The following is a 21,647-nucleotide window of genomic DNA, read 5'->3' as shown; positions in this document are numbered from 1 at the left end:
TGGAAGAGTTTGAGAAGGATAGGTGTTAGCTCTTCTCTAAATGTTTCATAGAATTCGCCTGTGAAGCCATCTGGTCCCAGGCTTTTGTTTATTGGAAAATTTTTACTCACACTTTCAATTTCAGTACTTGTGATTGGTCTGTTTATATTTTGTATTTCTTCCTGGTTCAGTCTTGTAAGGTTGTGCTTTTCTAAGAATTGGTCCATTTCTTCCAGATTGTCCATTTTATTGGCATATAGTTCTTGTAGTAATCCCTCATTATCCTTTGTATTTCTTGCAGTGTCAGTTGTTACTTCTCCTTTTCTTTTCTTAACCTGCTGCGTTGAGTCTTCCCCCTCTTTTCCTTGATGAGTGTGGCTAATGGTTTATCAATTTTGTTTGTCTTCTCAAAGAACCAGCTTTGAGTTTTATTGATCTTTGCTATTGTTTCTTTCATTTCTTTTTCATTTATTTCTGATCTGATCTTTACAATTTCTTTCCTTCTGCTAACTTTGGGGGTTGTTTTTTTTTTTTTGGTTCTTCTCTAATTGCTTTAGGTGTAAGGTGAAGTTGTTTGAGATGTTTTTTGTTTCTTGAGGTAGGCTTGTATTGCTATAAACTTCCCTCTTAGAACTGCTTTTGCAGCATCCCATAGTTTTGGGGTCGTGTTTTCATTGTCATTTGTTTCTAGGTTTTTTAAAAAATTTCCTCTTTGATTTGTTCAGTGATCTATTTGGTATTTGGTAGCGTATTGTTTAGCCTGCATGTGTTTGTATTTTTTACAGTTTTTTTTCTGTAATTGGTATCTAGTCTTATAGTGGTATGGTCCGAAAAGACAATTGAGACAATTTCAATTTTCTTAAATATACCACAGCTTGATTTGTGACCCAAAATATTACCTATCCTGGAGAATGTTCCACGAACACTTGATTAGAAAGTGTATTCTGTTGTTTTCGGATGTAATGTCCAATAAATATCAATTAAGTTCATCTTGTTTAATGTATCATTTAAAGCTTGTGTTTCCTTATTTATTTTCATTTTGGATGATATGTCCATTGGTGAAAGTGGGGTGTTAAATTCCCCTACTATGATTGTGTTACTGTCGATTTCCCCTATTATGGCTGTTAGCATTTGCCTTATGTATTGAGGTGCTCCAATGTTAGGTGCATAAATATTTACAATTGTTGTATCTTTATCTTGGATTGATCCCTTGGTCTTTATGTAGTGTCCTTGTCTCTTGTAATAGTCTTTATTTTAAAGCCTATTTTGTCTGATATGAGTATTGCTACTCCAGCCTCCTTTTGATTTTCATTTGCATGGAATATGTTTTTCCATCCCCTCACTTTCAGTCTGTATCTGTCCCTAAGTCTGAAGTGGGTCTCTTGTAGACAGCATATATATGGACCTTGTTTTTATATCCATTCAGGCAGCCTATGTCTTTTGGTTAGAACATTTAATATATTTACCTTTAAGGTAGTTATCAATATGTATGTTCCTATTACTGTTTTCTTAATTGTTTTGTGGTTGTTATTGTAGGTCTTCTCCTTCTCTTTTGTTTCCTGCCTAGAGAAGTTCCTTTAGTATTTGTTATAAAGCTGGTTTGGTGGTGCTGATTTCTCTTTACTTTTGCTTGTCTGTAAAGGTTTTCATTTTTCCATCGAATCTGAATGAGGTTCTTGCTGGGTAGAGTAATCTTGCTTGTAGATTTTTCCCTTTCATCACTTAAAATATGTCCTGCCACTCTCTTCTGGCTTGCAGTTTCTGCTGAAATATCAGCTGTTAAACTTATGGGGAGTCCCTTGTATGTTATGTGTTTCTTTTCCCTTGCTGCTTATAATATTTTTTCCTTGTTTTTAAATTTTGATTGTTTGCTTAATATGTGTCTTGACATGTTTCTCCTTGGACTCATCCTGTATGGGACTCTCTGAGCTTTCTGGACTTGATTGACTATTTCCTTTCCCATGGTAGGGAAGTTTTCATCCATAATCTCTCAAATATTTTCTCAGACCCTTTCTTTTACTCTTCTTCTTCTGGGACCCCTATAATTTGAATGCTGGTGGGTTTAATGTTGTCCAAGAAGTCTCTGAGACTGTCCTCAATTCTTTTCATGCTTTTTTCTTTATTCTGCTCTGTGGTAGTTAGTTCCACTATTTTATATTTCAGGTCACTTATCCATTCTTCTGTCTTAGGTATTCTGCTATTGATTCCTTCCAGAGAATTTGTAATGTCATGTTTTGTGTTGTTCATCAATGCTTGTTTGCTCTTTATTTCTTCTAGGTCCTTGTTAGACATTTCTTGTATTTTCTCCTTTCTATTTCTGATATTTTGGATCATCTTTACTATCATTACTTTGAATTCTTTTTCAGGTAGATTGCTTATTTAGTCTTAATTTATTTGGTCTGGTGTGTTTTTACCTTGCTCCTTCACCTGCTGCATATTTATCTGTCTTCTCATTTTGTTTAACTTACTGTGTTTGGGGTCTCCTTTTTTCAGGCTGCAAGTTCATAGTTCCTGTTGTTTTTAGTGTCTGCCTCCAGCTGGTGAGGCTGGTTCAGTGACTTGTGTAGGCTTCCTGGAGGAGGGGACTGGTGCTTGTGTTTTGGTGGGTGGAGTGGATCTTGTCTCTCTGATGGGCAGGGCCGCTTCTATTGGTCTGTTTTGGGTTGTCTGTGAACTTAGTATGATTTTAGGCAGCCTCTCTGCTAATGTGTGGGGTTGTGTTCCTGTCTTGCCAGTTGTTTGGCATGGGGTGTGCAGCACTGGAGATTGCTGGCTGTTGGTGGAGCTGGGTCTTCACATTGAGATGGAGAGTTCTGGAAGAGCTCTCACCATTTGATATTATGTGTGGCTGGGAGGTCTCTTATGGTCCTATGTCCTGAACTTGGCACTCACACCTCGGAGGCTCAGGCCTGATACCAGACCAGAACACCTAGACCCTGTCACCCACACGGTGGGGGTCAAGTGAAAGAGGCCCTAAACCATCAAAAGCTATATGCAATATCCAGCTGGGAGATCTGAGTGGCGTGGGCATGGGCTCATCTGCAGTATGGCTGCTGGGTGCAGGCCAGGTTTTCAGCCAGGACCAGTACAAATTCTGCCAGTCAGAACTTGCTGGTGGATTCCTCAGGGTATATGGGGATATATGTATACGTACAGCTGATTCACTTCATTATATAGCAGAAACTAACACAACAATGTAAAGCAACTATACTCCAATACAGATGTTTTTTAAAATTAATTAATTAATTAAATACAGTATAAAAAAGGAATGTTTATATGCTCAATGTTTAGAAAGTAATCATTGGAATTATTTCACCAAAAAGTGGAATAATCAGAGGTGATGATTTAAAATATTTGGATACTCTGAAGTGCAAAACAGTTTTGGTGCATAGCTCTCAACCTGCCAATTTGAACCCTGTCATACAAACACTCAACTCGAGTACTCTTCTCCTTGATCCTCTTCTTTGGTTATTTGTTGAGAAGCTGAAAGTGTTGCTCAGAGCCACCTAACTTTGCACAGCAACTATATCCAGCTTTGCAGCAGTGATTTTGAAAAGGAGGACAGAATTTTAAAATATTTGCTTTAAGTGGTAGTTTTATTCACTAAATATGTAATGGTGGAAAAATAAATATGTCAATTAATTAATACATAACTATTAAATGGCACATCAAACTTACCTTTACAGCACAATAATCAAAAAATCCAGTCTCTGAAAATATGGCTACTAAGATCATCTGTGGGGAAAAGAGAAAAAGGAGACAAGGAGAATGTTTCAGCATTCAGCACCATCCTGAAATGACACCAGAGTGATCACTTTCAAATCTGTTCTCTGGCCTCTGGGTGAAAGCTACCACCTCATCAAGCTTCTCACTCTCTTGCTGAGTGTGGTTCATTTACTAACTCCCTGAATCAAGCCCCTTGCTAGTGGGTTTGCACCTCTATATTTGTCCAGGGATTTGTGCCCAAGGTACATTATCATTCCATCTGATCTTGACAGTGAACACTGTGTTATAATTACTCTCTGTCTTATAGACCAGGAAACTGGCAGGCAGAGATGGAAGGTGACTCGCTCACAGTCACAAAGCTGGAAACAGGGAAGGAAATGGGACAGAATGTGGCCTTCTGCACCTAAGTGTCCACACAGCAACAATTCAATGTTTTAAGACTTTTAAACTGGCTTAAATTTTGTTTCCTAAAATAATTTAATAGATTTTTGTCACCAATTTGATCAAGACAAGCAAATAAGAGGAGCTACATTGAAATGATTATTCTCTGGGTTCTATATGAACCCAGAAGGCCTACTCACTTGGCGTTTTTCTACTGATGACACTGAGTTGGTGAGAATAACCATCCTAGATAGTAACAAAAAGTAATGTCCCATTTATTCTAAGTCTAATCAACCAGACATTTCAACCATCCTGAACTTTCTGGAAGATTCTCTATTCTACCTCCTTAGATGGTGATGTATCACATGCTGAACTTGGAGTGAGAAGATGCAGGTTCAAATATCAATTCTGCCACTTAGGAGTAATTTAACTTTGAGCAAAAAATTTATTTAATTCTCTGTACTTTGGTTTTCTCACTTCATCTTTGAATGTCTGTTCCCTGTAAGGTTGTTGTGAAAATTCAATAGCATTATGTAAACTAAAGTACTTAGAAAAGAGTGGGCCCAATACTGTCTTTCAAATAAACAGTGCAAAACAAAAAATGTCCAAAAATTAATTTAGACTCAGTACAAATATCTACCTTATCTAGCATGACCAACAATATTCACCCTAACCCAAATGGCCACTGTGAGGCCATTTATAGAATGTGGAGCTTCATACACCAATGGAAGCGTCACATGAACGTGGATGGGTAGGTCCTGTGTGGTCTTCCACTGTCATGGTGAAGCTGTTCCACACATCAGCTGCCAGAACCACCCAAGAGATGCTGGAACTCAGGGACTGGGTAAGTGGCCACATGGTTGGTTGACTGGCATGCAACACGGTGGAAAAGACAGGGGCCTAGTTATATAGACTGTCTCTGCACCCTGCAAAGTTCTACCAATTCCTTTTGAGAAAAAAAATTAAACCACTCATTTATAAAATCCTAGGCACCCCCAGTAGCCCCAAATGTAACTATATTAAGAAGGTAATTAAAGTGAAGCCCTAACCCAGTATGACTGGTGGCCTTATAAGAAGAAGAGATGAGGACACAGATATGCCCAGAGGGACAATCATGTGAGGACACAGGGAGAAGATGATCATCTACAAGTCAAGGAGAGAAGCCTCAGAAGAAACCAACCCTGCCAACACCTTGATCTCAGACTTCCAGCCTCCAGAACTGTGAGGAAATACAGTTCTGTTGTTTAAGCCACCCAGTCTGTGGTACTTTATTACGGCAGCCTCAGCAAACTAATACACCAGTCATTTAAGTGTTTTTAAAAACCTATTTTATAAGACATCTGGTATTCTTTCCTTCTTCCTTCCATACACCCAAACCCTATACACTTCAGGACCCAATACATTCGTTCCTCTATGAAGCCTGAGTTCAGAGCACTGACCTGCCTCCCACTCCACCCACAGAGTAGGCAGCCACTTTGGGTCACACCAAAGCCTAGAGCAGCAGGGCCCTCCATGGTGCTAGGGCAGAAAGAATACTAGCAAGGAGGTGAGGGCATGTGGTGACCTGCTTTACAGAGGGTGAGTCTTCTAGCCCTGAGAGGGAACACCCTCCTCAAATCACTCAGCTGCTGTGGGTCTGTTCAAGAGCGCAATAGCCGTTCCCACTGCTGTCCAGACCCCTGTCAAATTCCACTTATTCCAGTTAAGTTTGTTTATGACTCATGTATCACACTAGCCCACTAGTGTGTCTTAAAGTTCCCTTCCTACAAGTTCATTTGGTGACACTCTTCATAGCACACAGTAGAGGGGCCACTTGAAAATGTCTGTTTAACAGCAAATATACAAACTATTACTTAGGGACAATTTCTTCATTTCTTCCTTTATCCATATAATTAAACGTACTTTTCCAATCACTGAAAAACTTAAATGGTTCATCTGTTTAGGATATTCCATTTTATATTTTAAGGATAGTAACTTTTAAAAATTTCTAAATTTTCTAAATGGCGAGATTATTTCACTGTCTGACAGGCCTTAGGCTGAAATTTTACAGCTAACTAATCAGAGCACCAATCACTCCATTCCTCCTCAGGAGAAATCAGCTAGACCTGCACAAACACTTCTCAATCAAGCCCTAATTGTCAATCAGCACAGTGTCTTGAAGAGTCAGCAGTGGCAAAAGAGAAGGTCCAAGGTTACAGCAAGCTTGGGGCCCTGTCCCACTGGGAGGACTGTCATTACCATGCCAAACAGCAGGGCCAGAGTCTCGAAATCAATCCACTCCACCACGTGGGTCAGGCTAGGTCTCTGCAATCAAAGCACAAATTTGCCAATTAGTCCTGGGCATCATCCTCCTGGTGATAAGCTGTAAATATGTGCCGCCCTTTACAGAAAACCCACTCATTGGACCAGAGTCAAAAGTCACACCATCTGCTTGCCTTTGAAATCAGATTATATCATCACTGAAAAACACTCGTGACCCAAAGCATAATAACGTCAAACCTATGCACTTGACAATTTTTTAAAAAGCAGGTTTTTTAAGCCCTGTCCATATCCTTAAGGGAAGGTAGAATCATGGGGAACTGGGAACCCAGACTGGGAAGTGAGGGCACTTGGAGAGCCTGGTTGTTGGAAAAGGACTGCACAGTGGTCCAGGGAGTTTCCTGCAGCACAAGCCATGTGCCATGTCAATGATTTCTAGAATTAAACAACAACTACTACACTACTCCTTAACAATTAATAAAAATAACAGTGGTTTATGTGTAAGTTTTAGGATTCTGGGACATTTTACCCTTAGAGTTAGTGTTTGTTTATACCAACTCTAGCCAAGAAAAAGAAAATAAAAAACAATAAATAACTAACTGAACATAGCCCCACATAGCCCCAGTTATTATTCTTTGGTTGACTGACTGGCCTTTAGTAGCACTTTTCAGAACAATCCCTGGAATTCTACAGAGTTTCTTTCAATCCCAAGTTCTGTATGTTGCCCCCTTGGTCAGTTCCAGCACTACTCCTCAAGATGGAGGCTCCACAGGCCTCCTTCTCTAGTGGGCACTTGGCTTCTCTTGCTTCCCTACATTCATTCCAATGTCCCTGCAGGATGGACCATGCTCAGACCCTGAGGGGGTGCTATTCCCCCCAGACTTGCACATCCAGGGACCTCCTGATGTCTGCAGGACACAACCCCAACCTCACTGTCTCCCACCTCTCTGCTCCAGCCAGGATGGCATCCTCTAGTTTCCATGGGCTGACAGTACATAGGGCCAGCTCTAACATAACTCAGCTGCATGACCTAGGCAAATGCTTGACCACCATGAGTCAAGCATTTCCTCAGCTAGGGTGGAGAGTAACACCACTGGGATGTGTGTGATAAAGTCAAATGTTAATTACTCAGCAATGCTGTAAAGTTCATGCCACTAATGGGAAATGTGAAACAGTATATTAAAAAATTAAAATCACCAGCTAATGCCTAATTCTTGGACTGTCTTTGAATCTGACATTCTATTGAGTGCTAAGCCTTTGACTCAAAATGTTACACTTACATCTCCAATCACAGCCAGCGCTGCTAATGCCGCAAGGGAACCCAACATGGCTGCCAGTGTTCTGTGAACAATCTGGAAAGAAACATAGAAAATTACTGCATTCTAATCCACAGAACTTTAAAACACACAGAAGGGGACTTCCCTGGTGGGCCAGTGGCTAAGAATCCACCTTCAAATGCAGGGGACGTGGGTTTGATCCCTGGTCCGGGAATTAAGATCCCACATGCCACAGGAAAACTAAGCCTACATGCCACAACTAGAGAGCCCATGTGTTGCAACTACAGAGCTCACACACTGTGGAGCCCGCACACCTCAACTACTGGGCTTACGCACTCTGGAGCCTGTGCATCACAACTAGAGAGAAGCCTGTACACCACAAGTAGAAAGACACCCACATGCCACAATAAAGAGCCCACGAACCACAACAAAAGATCCCACGTGCCACAACCAAGACCCAATGCAGCCAAAAATAAATAAATAAATATTTTAAAAAATAAATAAAACACACAGAAGCCTCTATCAGTATAAGTAGTTGTGAAGATTGGCCATTTTATACCATATCTATTAGGACAATAAATAAATCATGGGTTTCTTTGTTTCAGAGTCTGGATGCCCTAGAGACACACACAACCATCACCAGTCTGCTTTCTAAAGAAAGATTTCCTGCATAATTAGATGACCCTGAAGTAGAAGCTTAATAAAGTATGTTCTATAAGGAAGCCTTCAGTAAATTATCATTAATTATTTACCATATAATCCATAGGCAACTGGAGAATTAGTTCCACAATATAAATCAATTCTGCCCAATTACTGAGCCTGTTATAAAATGCTTAATCTAATTGAAACTTCAGTGTTACCACTGAACCATGAAAATACTTTTTCTATTTAATTATAATTCAAGTGGGCATGGAATTTCTAAGGCAAAATATAAAGAAAGGCAAGGATGCAGAGAATTTGAAAGCCTCAAACATTGCTGGTGCAAATGTAAAATGGTGCCCCCTGAGCTGCAGCTGTTACCTTGGACCCCAGAGACTGCCGCCACTGCCGCTAAGAGTCCTGTGTGCAAGGCAGGTCTCATCCCACACCTTCCCGGCAGCCTCTGCATCCAGCCACTGCCTTCCAACTTCCTTGGAAGAACACATGGTATGCCTTGGGCTCTTGCAACTTCATGCCAGCCTCTGCAGCCCACAAGCACTCCCCTCACATCCCATTTATGACTACTGTATCCCTCCCTCAGCCCCAACCTGAGTGAGCAAGGGAGCCCTAATCAGCCACTGCTGTTGCCTCCTCTTGCCTGGGTGGGGAACAGATGTCTGAGGGAAGCCCACACGCAGAGGTGGAGCCAAAACCAAGGCTGAAACCCAGGAACAGTGTGACCAAATGAGAGAAAGGGAAATATCCCTGTGCAGCTGCAGGAGCAGTGGATTAAATCCCCACAATCAGCTGGGTAAACCCTGCAACTGTGGAATACCTGAATAGACAATGAGGGTTCCCACAACGGAGGCTGCAGACTTTGGGGGCAACTGTGGACTTTGGGGGCAAGTACACACGGGGCAAGATCAGAGTCTGAGCTGGCCTCACAGTGCCACAGCGGGTCTAGAGATCTACCTAGGAGTATTGGAGGACTTCCTGGGTAGGTAGGGATTGGCTGCGGCTCCCTGTGGAGGCAAGGACACTGACAGCTAAGGCCACAGGAAAATATCACTACTTTTGTTATTTTTTTTTGGTTATGTTGTTATTTTTCTTTATTATTATTATTCTTTAATTTTACATTTTTCTTTACTTTTTCTTATCTTTTTATGCTTTTCTTTTTAACATATTTTTCATTTATTTTTCCCTAATTCTACTGTACTTTTTCATTATATAGCATTTTTTCCTTGTATTCGCTTTTTTCCTTTGCTTTGCTTTCTTTTTTTTTTTTAACTATACTTTAGATTTTTCTACTTTTACGTTACTAGTTTGTTGTTTTCTATTTTTTTCCTTCTGCTTTCATCTTTCTTTGTCTTTACATTTTTTTGGATAGTTTTTGTGTGTTTGTTTTATGCTTTCATTGCCTTTTAAAATTTGCTTTCTGCATTTGATATGTTTCTGGTTTTATGTTTGTGTTAGTTTAGTTTTTAGTGTTTTCATTTTTGAAATTATTATTATTTTGAAATTATTTGATTGCTCTCTTCTCTTTTTTTCTTTTTTTTTCTTTTTGTGAGTGTGTGTGTATGTTTCTTTGTGTGACTTTTGTCTGTTTAGTTTTGCTTTTACCATTTGTCTTGGGGTCTCATCTGTTCGTTTTGGGGGGATATTTTTTAGTTTTGTTTTTGTTTTGTTTTTACTTCTTATTTTTCTTCTGCACCGTGTGGCTTGCAGGGTATTGGTGTGCTGGCCGGGGGTCAGGCCTGAGCCTCCAAGGTGGGAGAGCCAAGTCTAGGACGTTGGACCACAGAGAACTCCTGGTCCCATGGAATATTTATTGGTTAGATCTCTCCCAGAGGTCTCCATCTCAAAACTAAGACCCAGCTCCACCCAACGGCCAGCAAGTTGCAGTGATGACTGCCTCACACCAAACAACTAGCAAGACAGGAAAAAACCCTACTCATTAGCAGACAGGCTACCTAAAGTCATACTAAGCTCACAGACACCACAAAACAGACCAATGGACATGGCCCTTACAATCAGAGGGACAAGATCCAGCTCCACCCACCAGAACAGAGGCTCTAGTCCCCTCCACCAGGAAGCCTACACAAGTCGCTGGACCAACCTCACCAACTGGGCATAGACAACAGAAGTAAAAGGAACTAGGACTCCGCAGCCTGCAGAAGGAGACCAAAAACACAGTAAGTTAAACAAAATTAGGAGACAGAGAAATATGCAACAGATGAAGAAGCAAGGTAAAAACCCACCAGACAAAAGAAATAAAGAGGAGATAGGCAGTCTAACAGAAAAAGAATTCACAGTAATGATAGTAAAGATGACTCAAAATCGCAGAAATAGAATGAAAAAAATATAATAAACATTTAACAAGTACCTAGAAGAACTAAAGAACAAATAAGCAGTGATGAACAACACAATAACTGAAATTTAAAATACCCTAGAAGGAACCAATAGCAGAATAACTGAGGCAGAAGAACGGATAAGTGACCTGAAAGATAGAATGGTGGAAATAACTGCCAAGGAACAGAAAATGAAAAAAAGAATGAAAAGAATTGAGGACAGTTTCAGAGAACACTGGGACAACATTAAACGCACCAACATTCAAATTATAGGGGTCCCAGAAGAAGAAGAGTAAAAGAAAGGGTCTGAGAAAATATTTGAGAGATTATAGTTGAAAACTTCCCCACCATGGGAAAGGAAATAATCAATCAAGTCCAGGAAGCTCAGAGAGTCCCATACAGGATCAGTCCAAGGAGAAACATGCTAAGACACATATCAATCAAACTATCAAACATTAAATACAAAGAAAAAGTATTAAAAGCAGCAAAGGAAAAGCAGGAAATAACATACAAGGGAATCCCCATACGGTTAACAGCTGACCTTTCGGCAAAAACTCTGCAAGCCAGAAGGTAGCAGTAGGATGTATTTAACATGATGAAAGGGAAAAACCTACAAACAAGATTGCTCTACCCAAAAAGGAGCTCATTCAGATTACACTGGAGAAATTATAACCTTTACAAACAAGGAAAGTGAAGAGAACTCAGCACCACCCAATCAGCTTAACAACAAATGATAATGGAACTTCCCTAAGTGGGAAACACAAGAGAAGGAAAAGACCTATAAAAACAAACCCAAAACAATTTTTTAAATGGTAATAGGAACATATATATCAATTATTACCTTGAATGTAAATGGATTAAATGCTCCAACCAAAAGACACAGACTGTCTGAATGGATATAAAAACAAGACCTGTATATATGCTGTCTACAAGAGACCTACTTCAGATCTAGGGACACATACAGACTGAAAGTGAAGGGATGGAAGAAGATATTCCATGCAAACAGAAATCAAAAGGAAGCAGGAGCAGCAATACTCATATCAGACAAAATAGACTTTAAAATAAAGACTATTATAAGAGACAAGGAAGGACACTAAATAATGATCAAGGGATCAATGCAAGAAGAAGATATAACAATAGTAAATATTTATGCACCTAAAATAGGAGCACCACAATACTTAAGGCAAATGTTAACAGCCATAAAGAGGAAACTCAACAGTAACACAATAATAGTAGGGGACTTTAAAAGCCCACTTACACCAATGGAGAGATCATCTAAACAGAAAATAAATAAGAAAACACAAGCTTTAACTCACACATTGGACCAGATGGACTTAATTGGTATTTATAGGACATTCCATCCAAAAACAACAGAATACACATTCTTCTCAAGTACACACAAAACATTCTCCAGGATAGATAACATCCAGGGTCACAAATTAAGCCTAGGTAAATTTAAGAAAATTGAAATCATATCAAGCGTTGTTTCAGACCACAACACTATGAGACTAGATATCAATTACAGGGGAAAAAAATCTGTAAAATATACAAACATGTGGAGGCTAAACAATATGCTACTAAATAACCAAGAGATCACTGAAGAAATCAAAGAGGAAAACAAAAAATACTTACGAACAAATGACAATGAAAACACAGCAACCCCAAAACTATGGGATACAGCAAAAGCAGTTCTAAGATGGAAGTTAATAGCAATACAATCCTACCTCAAGACACAAGAAAAATCTCAAATAACAACCTAACTTTACACCTAAAGCAATTAGAGAAGGAAGACTAAAAAAACTCAAAGTTAGCAGAAGGGAAGAAATCATAAAGATCAGATCAGAAATAAATACAAAAGAAATGAAGAAAACAATAGCAAAGATCAATAAAACTAAAAGCTGGTAGTTTGAGAAGACAAACAAAATAGATAAACCATTAGCCAGACTCATCAAGAAAAAAAGAAGACTCAAATCAACAGATTAGAAATGAAAAAGGAGAAGTAACAACTGACACTGCAGAAATACAGAGGATCATGAGAGACTCCTACAAGCAACTATATGCAAATAAAATGGACAACCTGGAAGAATTAGACAAATTCTTAGAAAAGCACAACCTTTCAAGACTGAACCAGGAAGAAATAGAATATATGAACTGACCAATCACAAGCCGTGAACTTGAAACTGTGATTTAAAAATCTGCCAGCAAACAAAAGCTCTGGACCAGATGGCTTCACGGGCGAATTCTATCAAGCATTTAGAGAAGAGCTAACACCTATCCTTCTCAAACTCTTCCAAAGTATAGCAGAGGGAGGATCACTCCCAAACTCATTCTATGAGGCCACCATCACCCTGATACCAAAACCAGACATAGATGTCACAAAAAAGAAAACTACAGGCCAATATCACTGATGAACATAGATGAAAAACTCCTCAACAAAATACTTGCAAACAGAATCCAACAGCACATTAAAAGGATCATACACCATGATCACGTGGGGTTTATCCTGCGAATGCAAGGATTCTTCAATATATGCAAATCAATCAATGTGATACACCATATTAACAAACTGAAGGATAAAAACCATATGATCATCTCAATAGATGCAGAGAAAGCTTTTGACAAAATTCAACCCCCATTTATGATAAAAACTCTCCAGAAAGTGGGCAGAGAGGGAACCTATCTCAACACGATAAAGGCCACATATGACAAATGCACAGTCAACATCATTCTCAGTGGTGAAAAACTGAAAGCATTTCCTCTAAGGTCAGGAACAAGACAAGGGTGCCCATTCGTACCACTATTATTCAACATATTTTGGAGGTTTTAGCCACAGCAATCAGAGAAGTAAAAGAAATAAAAGGAATCCAAATTGGAAAAGAAGTAAAACTGTCACTGTTTGCAGATGACATGATACTATACATAGAAAATCCTAAAGATGATACCAGAAAACTACTAGAGCTAATCAGTGAATTTGGTAAAGTAGCAGGATACAAAATCAATGCACAGAAATCTCTTGCATTCCTATACACTAACAACAAAACATCTGAAAGGGAAATTAAGGAAACAATCTCATTTACCATTGCAAAAACAGAATAAAGTACCTAGGAATAAACCTACCTAAGCAGGCAAAAGAGTACTCAGAAAACTATAAAACACTGATGAAGAAATCAAAGATGACATAAACAGATGCACAAATATACCTCATTCTTGGACTGGAAGAATCAATATTGTGAAAATGACTATACTACCCAAAGCAATCTACAGATTCAGTACAATCCCTATCAAATTATCAATGGCATTTTTCACAGAACTAGAACAAAAATTTTTACAATTTGTATGGAAACGTAAAAGACTCCGAATAGTCAAAGAAATCTTGAGAAAGAAAAATGTAGCTGGAGGAATCAGGCTCCCTGACTTCATACTACATTACAAAGCTACAGTAATCAAGAGAGTATGGTACTGGCACAAAAACAGACATTTAGATCAATGGAACAGGATAGAAAGCCCAGAGGTAAACCCACGCACATACGGTCACCTTATCTTTGATAAAGGAGGCAAGAATATACAGTGGAGAAAAGACAGCCTCTTCAATAAGTGGTGCTGGGAAAACTGGACATGTACATGTAAAAGTATGAAATTAGAACACTTCCTAACACCATACACAAAAATAAACTCAAAATTGGTCAAAGACCTAAATGCAAGGCCAGACACTATCAAACTCTTAGAGGAAAACATAAGCTGAGTACTCTATGACATAAATCACAGCAAGATCTTTTTTGACCCACCTCCTAGAGAAATGGAAATAAAAACAAAAATAAACAAATGGGACCTAATGAAACTTAAAAGCTTTTGCACAGCAAAGGAAACCATAAACATGACCAAAAGACAACCCTCAGAATGGGAGAAAATATTTGCAAATGAAGTAACTGACAAAGGATTAATCTCCAAAATTTACAAGCAGCTCATGCAGCTCAATATCAAAAAAACTAACAATCCAATCCCCAAATGGGCAGAATTCCTAAATAGACATATCTCCAAAGAAGATATACAGATTGCCAACAAACACATGAAAGAATGCTCAACATCATTAATCATTAGAGAAATGCAAATCAAAACTACAATGAGATATCATCTCACACCAGTCAGAATGGCCATCATCAAAAAATCTACAAACAAAAAACACTGGAGAGGGTGTGGAGAAAAGGGAACCCTCCTGCACTGTTGGTGGGAATGTAAACTGATACAGCCACTATGGAGAACGGTATGGAGGTTCCTTAAAAAACTACAAATAGAATTACCTTACGACCCAGCAAACCCACTACTGTGCATATACCCTGAGAAAACCATAATTCAAAAAGTGTCATGTACCAAAATGTTCATTGCAGCTCTATTTACAATAGCCAGGACATGGAAGCAACCTAAGTTTCCATCAACAGATGAATGGATAAAGAAGATGTAGCACATATATACAATGGAATATTAGCCATCAAAAGAAATGAAATTGGGTTATTTGTAGTGAGGTGGATGGACCTAGAGTCTGTCATACAGAGTGAAGTAAGTCAGAAAGAGAAAAACAAAAACCATATGCTAACACATATATATGGATTCTAAGAAAAAAAAAGTTCATGAAGAACCTAGGGGCAAGATGGGAGTAAAGACACAGACCTACTAGAGAAAGGAATTGAGGATATGGGGAGGGGGAAGGGTAAGCTGTGACAAAGTGAGAGAGTGGCATGGACATATATACACTACCAAATGTAAAATTGATAGATAGTGGGAAGCAGCCGCGTAGCACAGGGAGATCAGCTCGGTGCTCTGTGACCACCTAGAGGGGTGGGATAGGGAGGGTGGGAGGGAGGGAGATGCAAGAGGGAAGAGATATGGGAACATATGTATATGTATAACTGATTCACTTTGTTATAAAGCAGAAACTAACACACCATTGTAAAGCAATTACACTCCAATAAAGTTTTTTTTAAAAAAGGAAAAGAAAGAATACAAGATGACAAATTCAAAAAAATAAATACATAAATAAACATAAATAAACTCAAAATGTATTAAAGACCTAAATGTAAGCATGGACACTACAAATCTCTTAGAGGAAAACATGGGAAGAACACTCTTTGACATAAATCACAGCAAGATCTTTTTGATCCACCTCTTAGAGTAATGGAAATAAAAACAGAAACAAACAAATGAGACCTAATGAAATTTAAAAGCTTTTGCACAGCAAAGGAAGCTATAAAAAAGACAACCCTCAAAATGGGAGAAAATATTTTCAAACGAATCAATGGACAAAGGATTAGTCTCCCAAATATATAAACAGCTCCTGCAGCTCAATATTAAAAGAACAAACAACCGAATCAAAAAATGGGCAGAAGACCTAAATAGACATTTCTCCAAAGAAGACATACAGATGGTCAAGAGGCACATGAAAAGCTGCTCAACATCACTAATCACTAGAGAAATGCACATCAAAACTACAATGAGACATCACCTCACCCCAGTTAGAATGGGCATCATGAGACAATCTACAAACAACAAATGGTGGAGAGGGTTTGGAGAAAAGGGAACCCTCTTTCACTGTTGGTGGGAAAGTAAATTGATATAGCCCCTATGGAGAATAGTATGGAGGTTCCTTAAAAAACTAAAAATACAATTACCATATGACCCAGCAATCCCACTCCTGGGTATATACCCAGAGAAAACCATAATTCAAAAAGACACATGCACCCCAATGTTCATTGCGGCACTATCTACAATAGCCAGGTCATGGAAGCAACCTAAATGCCCATCAACAGATGAATGGATAAAGAAGATGTGGTACATATATACAATGGAATATTACTCAGCCATGTAAAGGAACGAAACTGGGTCATCTGTAGAGACATGGATGGACCTAGAGACTGTCATACAGAGTGAAGTAAGTCAGAAAGAAAAAAACATATATCGTATATTAACGTGTATATGTGGAATCTACAAAAATGGTACATATGAACCAGTTTGCAAAGCAGAAATAGAGACACAGATGTAGAGAACAAACATATGGACACCAAAGGGGGAAAGCAGGAGGCGTGGTGGTGGGATGAACTGGGAGATTGGGATTGACATGTATATACTAATATGTATAAAACAGGAAACTAATAAGAACCTGCTGTATTAAAAAATACAATAAAATAAAATTCAAAAATAAACAAACAGATAAATTGGCACTGGACTGTATTTTTTTAATTACTAGTGACTGACTGATTAAAGCACAATGAATCTATTATATCCATAAATTCAAAGTGATATTCAAAAAAATCTAAGAGACACAAAATAACTCAGTGGATACCACTGTAAGTTGCTAAGGCAGCAATTCACTACTATGAAAATCATTAATTAAAGAAAATTAATCTTGTGTCTCTGGCATGAAGTGTGTTTCGCAATAACAAAATTGGGTGGGAGAAAGTTCTTCAATACAGAATGAATCATTTATAAATGCAGAATGAAGGACAGAAAGTTTACTGTAAATGCTAATGAAACCACTGAGTCAGGCAATGGTCCCTGGTGGATATCAGCTCTGTGCTTTGTGACCACCTAGAGGGGTGGGATAGGGAGGGTGGCAGGGAGGGTGACGCAAGAGGGAAGAGAGATGGGAACATATGTATATGTATAACTGATTCACTTTGTTGTAAAGCAGGAACTAACACACCATTGTAAAGCAGTTATACTCCAACAAAGATGTTAAAAAAATAAATAAATAAAATGTCAATTTTTTTGGAAATGGAAAAAAAAAGAGCAAAGGTAGCAGCAGGGGGCGTGACAACAAACAGGCTAGGCTGCTACCACCTAAACTCGCTGGGCAATCTCCACATCCCTGAAAGGAGGACACCCAGATTCCTTCTCCTCAATACAACTCAAACTCCCAGCACACCTGTGAAGCATATGGGCCCCAAAATTTAACCTGAAGGCTTCAGATCTAAATTGTAGCCTGTCGGAGACAGAGGGACTAGAGTAACAATCCAGGGTGCGGGATATTCTACAGAAAAACAGAATCGGATTTTTCAACCAGATGGTGGTGCAGTAAAGACCTGGCCAGCCTGAGGCAGCCATGATTAGAAGGCCCTTTAGGGGCTTCCCTGGTGGCGCAGTGGTTGGGAGTCCACCTGCCAATGCAGGGGACACGGGTTCGTGCCCTGGTCCGGGAAGATCCCACATGCCGCGGAGCAACTAAGCCCGTGAGCCATGGCCACTGAGTCTGTGCGTCCGGAGCCTGTGCTCCGCAGCGGGAGAGGCCACAACAGTGAGAGGCCCGCATACCGCAAAAAAAAAAAAAAAAAAAAGAAGGCCCTTTAGAAGAGCCTGCTCCAGGGTTGGCCTTGGCTGATATCTGAGTACTTGGCTTTTGAAATGTGCCCTGTGTTACCAAGTGATAGGGTTGCTCTGTGGGCCTGGAGTACTGCATTCTGCTGTACCAGTATGCCTAAACCGTTGGTATAAAAATGTGACTTATTGTGAACATCTGCCTTACTTCTTGGGAGCCTGGGACTTTGGTGGGCTGAGGGTGCCTATGTGACAAGCCCCCGACAGTAGCCTTGGGCTCTGAGTCTCAAGCATCTTGCCCTTGGCAGAAACACTGCCACGGAGGGAGGAGTGTGCTTTCTGTGGCCTCTCGGGGAAAAAACTGCTCAGCAACCTGCTCCAGGACCCCTCTGGACTCTGCCGGATCAGAGTGTGTGTGTGGCCATAGGAACTCTGAAACAATGATCATATTGATTGAAAAGAAAATAGAGAAAGAATGGAGAGAATAGAGCTGCCCCAGGATAAAAGACATTAAGAGAAAGAGCAACTAAACCAGTGAGTGGACCTTGCTGGACAGCTAGGGGCTCAGCTTGCTGGAGCCAGGCAGACCAGATAGCTGCAGGGGACTTCAGGAACTATCCTGGAGACTCCTCCCTCAGTTCACCTCCTTGAAGTTCCACGGCGCTTCTCATACCTCGGGAAGAAACACCTCTTCACAGTCACATCCTCTCCTGACCCTCCAGGCTCAGACCACTGGAGCCAACATTCCCATCAACACGTTGTTGTTGTAAATCTGGTTTCACAATCCAACCAACAATGGACCTGCCCAGCCCAGGCAGTGTCTGTACTTTGTTCCAGGCTATGGAGGGTATAGCCACACTTAAAGTTTCCCAGATAACTTGAATTTATGGGACATGAGATCACTTGTGAAAAGGCTCATTAGCTGAGCTGATAAGCATAAAAGATAATAATCCTTCCCCACATGTAGCCTAAGGTCTCCCAGGTCCCCATCAGGCACACAATCCTATGAAGCAGCCAGGGGGCATTTTAACATGCCCATCTTACAGAAGAAGACCCTGAGTCTCAGAGAGGTTCAACATTTGTCCCCTCAGGATCACACTTTGTGTGAGCAGCAAAGTGAGGGTGAGAAAATCACATGCATATTCAGTTTTCTCAATAAACTTTTGCTGGTGCCTGGCAAAACTTATCTTGCATATGTCAATTGCCAAGATTCAGCAGATATTCCAGTACAGAGCAATTTTCCACCTAGAATGAGGGAAATGTTACTTTTTAAGAAAGACACTATTTCAATTTGATTAAGATGCAAGACTGAGCCCGTCCCTAGCACCCAACAAGTAAGTGTAAAAATACACTGGTGGGGGCACAGATAAACACAGGAGAGCAGGCGCGCAAGTTACCTCAAATATAATCAGCACGTAGACTCCAGCAAGAATGACTGCGGCGACGGTCACCTGTGCCTCAACGCTTGTGCGGAGGTATTGATGAGCCATCAAAAGCGGAACAACCTGGGTCTGCTGGAGGGAGGCTCGAACGCTGATGGAAACAGGCTCTCTGCAGAATGAAGCAAAGATCTTACCACTGATAAGGGAAACAGACCAGCCATCAACCATTAGTGCTTTTGCTCCCTCGATGTCTTTCCCAACACGTCACCCATGGCCATAACCAGAGCCTGAACTGGTCTCAGAGCGACTCACCCATGCCTGACCTGGCAGATGAGGAGCCCTGAGTACAGGCAAGCTGTGTGAGATGCATGCACAGCCTCCCCACGGCCAGGCCCCGCTGACATAGCTACTCAGCCCCCATCAGGCAGCACCTTCTTTGCTTCAGCTGCCACTCCAACGATGAACAGTGAGCAGGGAAGTTCACAGCGGTTCTAGCCATTTAATTTTCCCGCTTCCTCCTCACCACATAACTGACTGTTTTACCTGCTCACAAATAGCAGAGCTGACTATTCTCACGTGTGAGAGATTTGGGAAAGGATGTGCAACCTGAGAACAGGTAGACAGGCAGACAGAGAGACAGACAGACAGACAGAAAGCACCAAGAACAAGAAGCACGTAAGTCATCAACAGCACGTGGCATATGGTGAGACTGAAGCACTTTCTAAAATTTCAGTAACTGTCCTGAGCTGAACTGTGTCCCTTCAATATGTGGACTTCCTAACCCCACTTCAGAATGTGACTGTATTTGGAGATAAGGTCTTTACAAAGGTGATTAAGTCAAAACTAGTGACACCAATATGACTGGTGTCCTTATAAGAAAAGGAGCTTGGGGCAAAGACATGCACAGAGGGACAAGCACGTGAGGACACAGGGGGAAGACGGTGTCTACATGCCAAGGAGAGGGGTCTCAGGAGAGACACACCCTGCTGACAACTTGAGGAAATAAATTTCTACTGTTTAAGTCACCTGTGTGTTGTATTTGTTATAGCAGGCCTAGCAAACTCATACAGTAGCCAAGAGTACAGACTTACTATGGAGTGGCATTTAAAAAAAAAGAATCCTAAGATCTTCTAGAATTCCCCATGGCATAGCTTCATGATATTAATGAATTTAAAGCAACAGCTATTAAACACCATTTGCTTCAAAATGGGCCCTGTAATCAATCCTCTTACTTCCTGACACATGTGTTTTTGACGCCCGGTCACAGCCTCATGTTCACTGTCTACACAAGAGGAGCATCTCGTCCAAGCCCATAACTGGCCGGGCTATTCATAACTGGAGTCCCAAGGGTCACACTTCTCTAGGTGAGCATGTCCCAGAGGAGCTACCTCAAGACCTCCGTCACCAAGACCCACCTGCTCAGAACCTCAAAGGTCCTGCTCAGCACCATGCGCTCACTTCTGCTTGGATTTAAAAACACCGTCCAGTTATGAGTGACCTGTAAAAGTCAAAGCATGAAATCCTGGTAAGGCTTTGAACCTGGGCCATCACCTGGGGTCCCACGCTGTTCAATGTAGGTCCTTGTTTAGAATAAGAGAAGGAGAAAGAGAGGAGCATGAAGCCTTTTCGTACGGAGACACTAGAGATGGCCAGGGGGTGCGCAGCTGGAAATGTCCACAACTGGAGGGCTGTGTTTAAGAAAAATACGGAATTACAAATACAGAATTCATGTACAAAGACACAAAGATATAGAAGTAAATATGATTTATTAAGAGAAAAGGAAATCACTGCACATTACTGGAGACTTGGAGTCTTCTGAACCTGCTGAGGCAACTGATGAGAAAGGCTTGCTTAGAACTGCTTCCTGTTTGCAAATCGAAGGCAGGAAACTCTCCACACCCAGGTCACAGGAGCCTGTGGGAGGGAGGGCCCGAGGATGAGCTGCCTTTGCTGCGGGTCAAAGTGCCTGAATGTTCTTGTCGGGAGCAGAGGAGTGGAGAAGCCAGCTGAGAGGGGCCAGATGTGTGCAGAAATGGAGGTGTGCCTGGGCAGAGGCAGGCAGCCTGACTGAGGTTGCCAGGGGACTTTCAATGGGAGGACAGGAGTCTTGCCACCCACAAATCATAAAGAAAATTTAAAATAGGAACTCTGAAATCGGTCAAAGCATGAATGAGAGATCAAAAGTTCTCTTAAACACTTCCATGTTTGGAAAGAGTGTATCAGAAAAAAATCCTTCAGTAAAGATCTCCTGTGTTGTGTTTCTGGAGCAGGCAACTACGTCAGCAGGCTGCAGAAGGTCATGCCCTCCTCCATACAGGGTCACAAAAGGAGCCAACAGCAGATGAAATGTG

At 40.7% G+C, this 21,647-nt stretch overlaps 1 protein-coding gene across 6 annotated transcripts in view; it reads right to left on the bottom strand.

The window, feature by feature from the left end:
- The window catches only part of OCA2 (OCA2 melanosomal transmembrane protein), a 163,362-nt gene that overhangs the window by 104,082 nt on the left and 37,633 nt on the right, over positions 1–21,647 (bottom strand). For all 6 annotated transcript variants that reach the window (XM_059052638.2, XM_067027488.1, XM_067027484.1 and 3 more), the window contains 5 exons: positions 20,712–20,794; positions 19,312–19,465; positions 7,626–7,697; positions 6,325–6,390; positions 3,658–3,714 (listed from right to left, as the gene is read on the bottom strand). In XM_059052638.2, the coding sequence (XP_058908621.1) occupies positions 3,658–3,714; positions 6,325–6,390; positions 7,626–7,697; positions 19,312–19,465; positions 20,712–20,794 (432 nt within the window). The remainder of the gene's footprint in view (positions 1–3,657; positions 3,715–6,324; positions 6,391–7,625; positions 7,698–19,311; positions 19,466–20,711; positions 20,795–21,647) is intronic.

Source organism: Kogia breviceps, chromosome 2 (genome assembly GCF_026419965.1).
Source record: "Kogia breviceps isolate mKogBre1 chromosome 2, mKogBre1 haplotype 1, whole genome shotgun sequence".
Taxonomy (NCBI): domain Eukaryota; kingdom Metazoa; phylum Chordata; class Mammalia; order Artiodactyla; family Physeteridae; genus Kogia; species Kogia breviceps.
The sequence above is the reverse complement of the archived record's forward strand: the minus strand, read 5'-3'. Positions and strand labels throughout refer to the sequence as shown.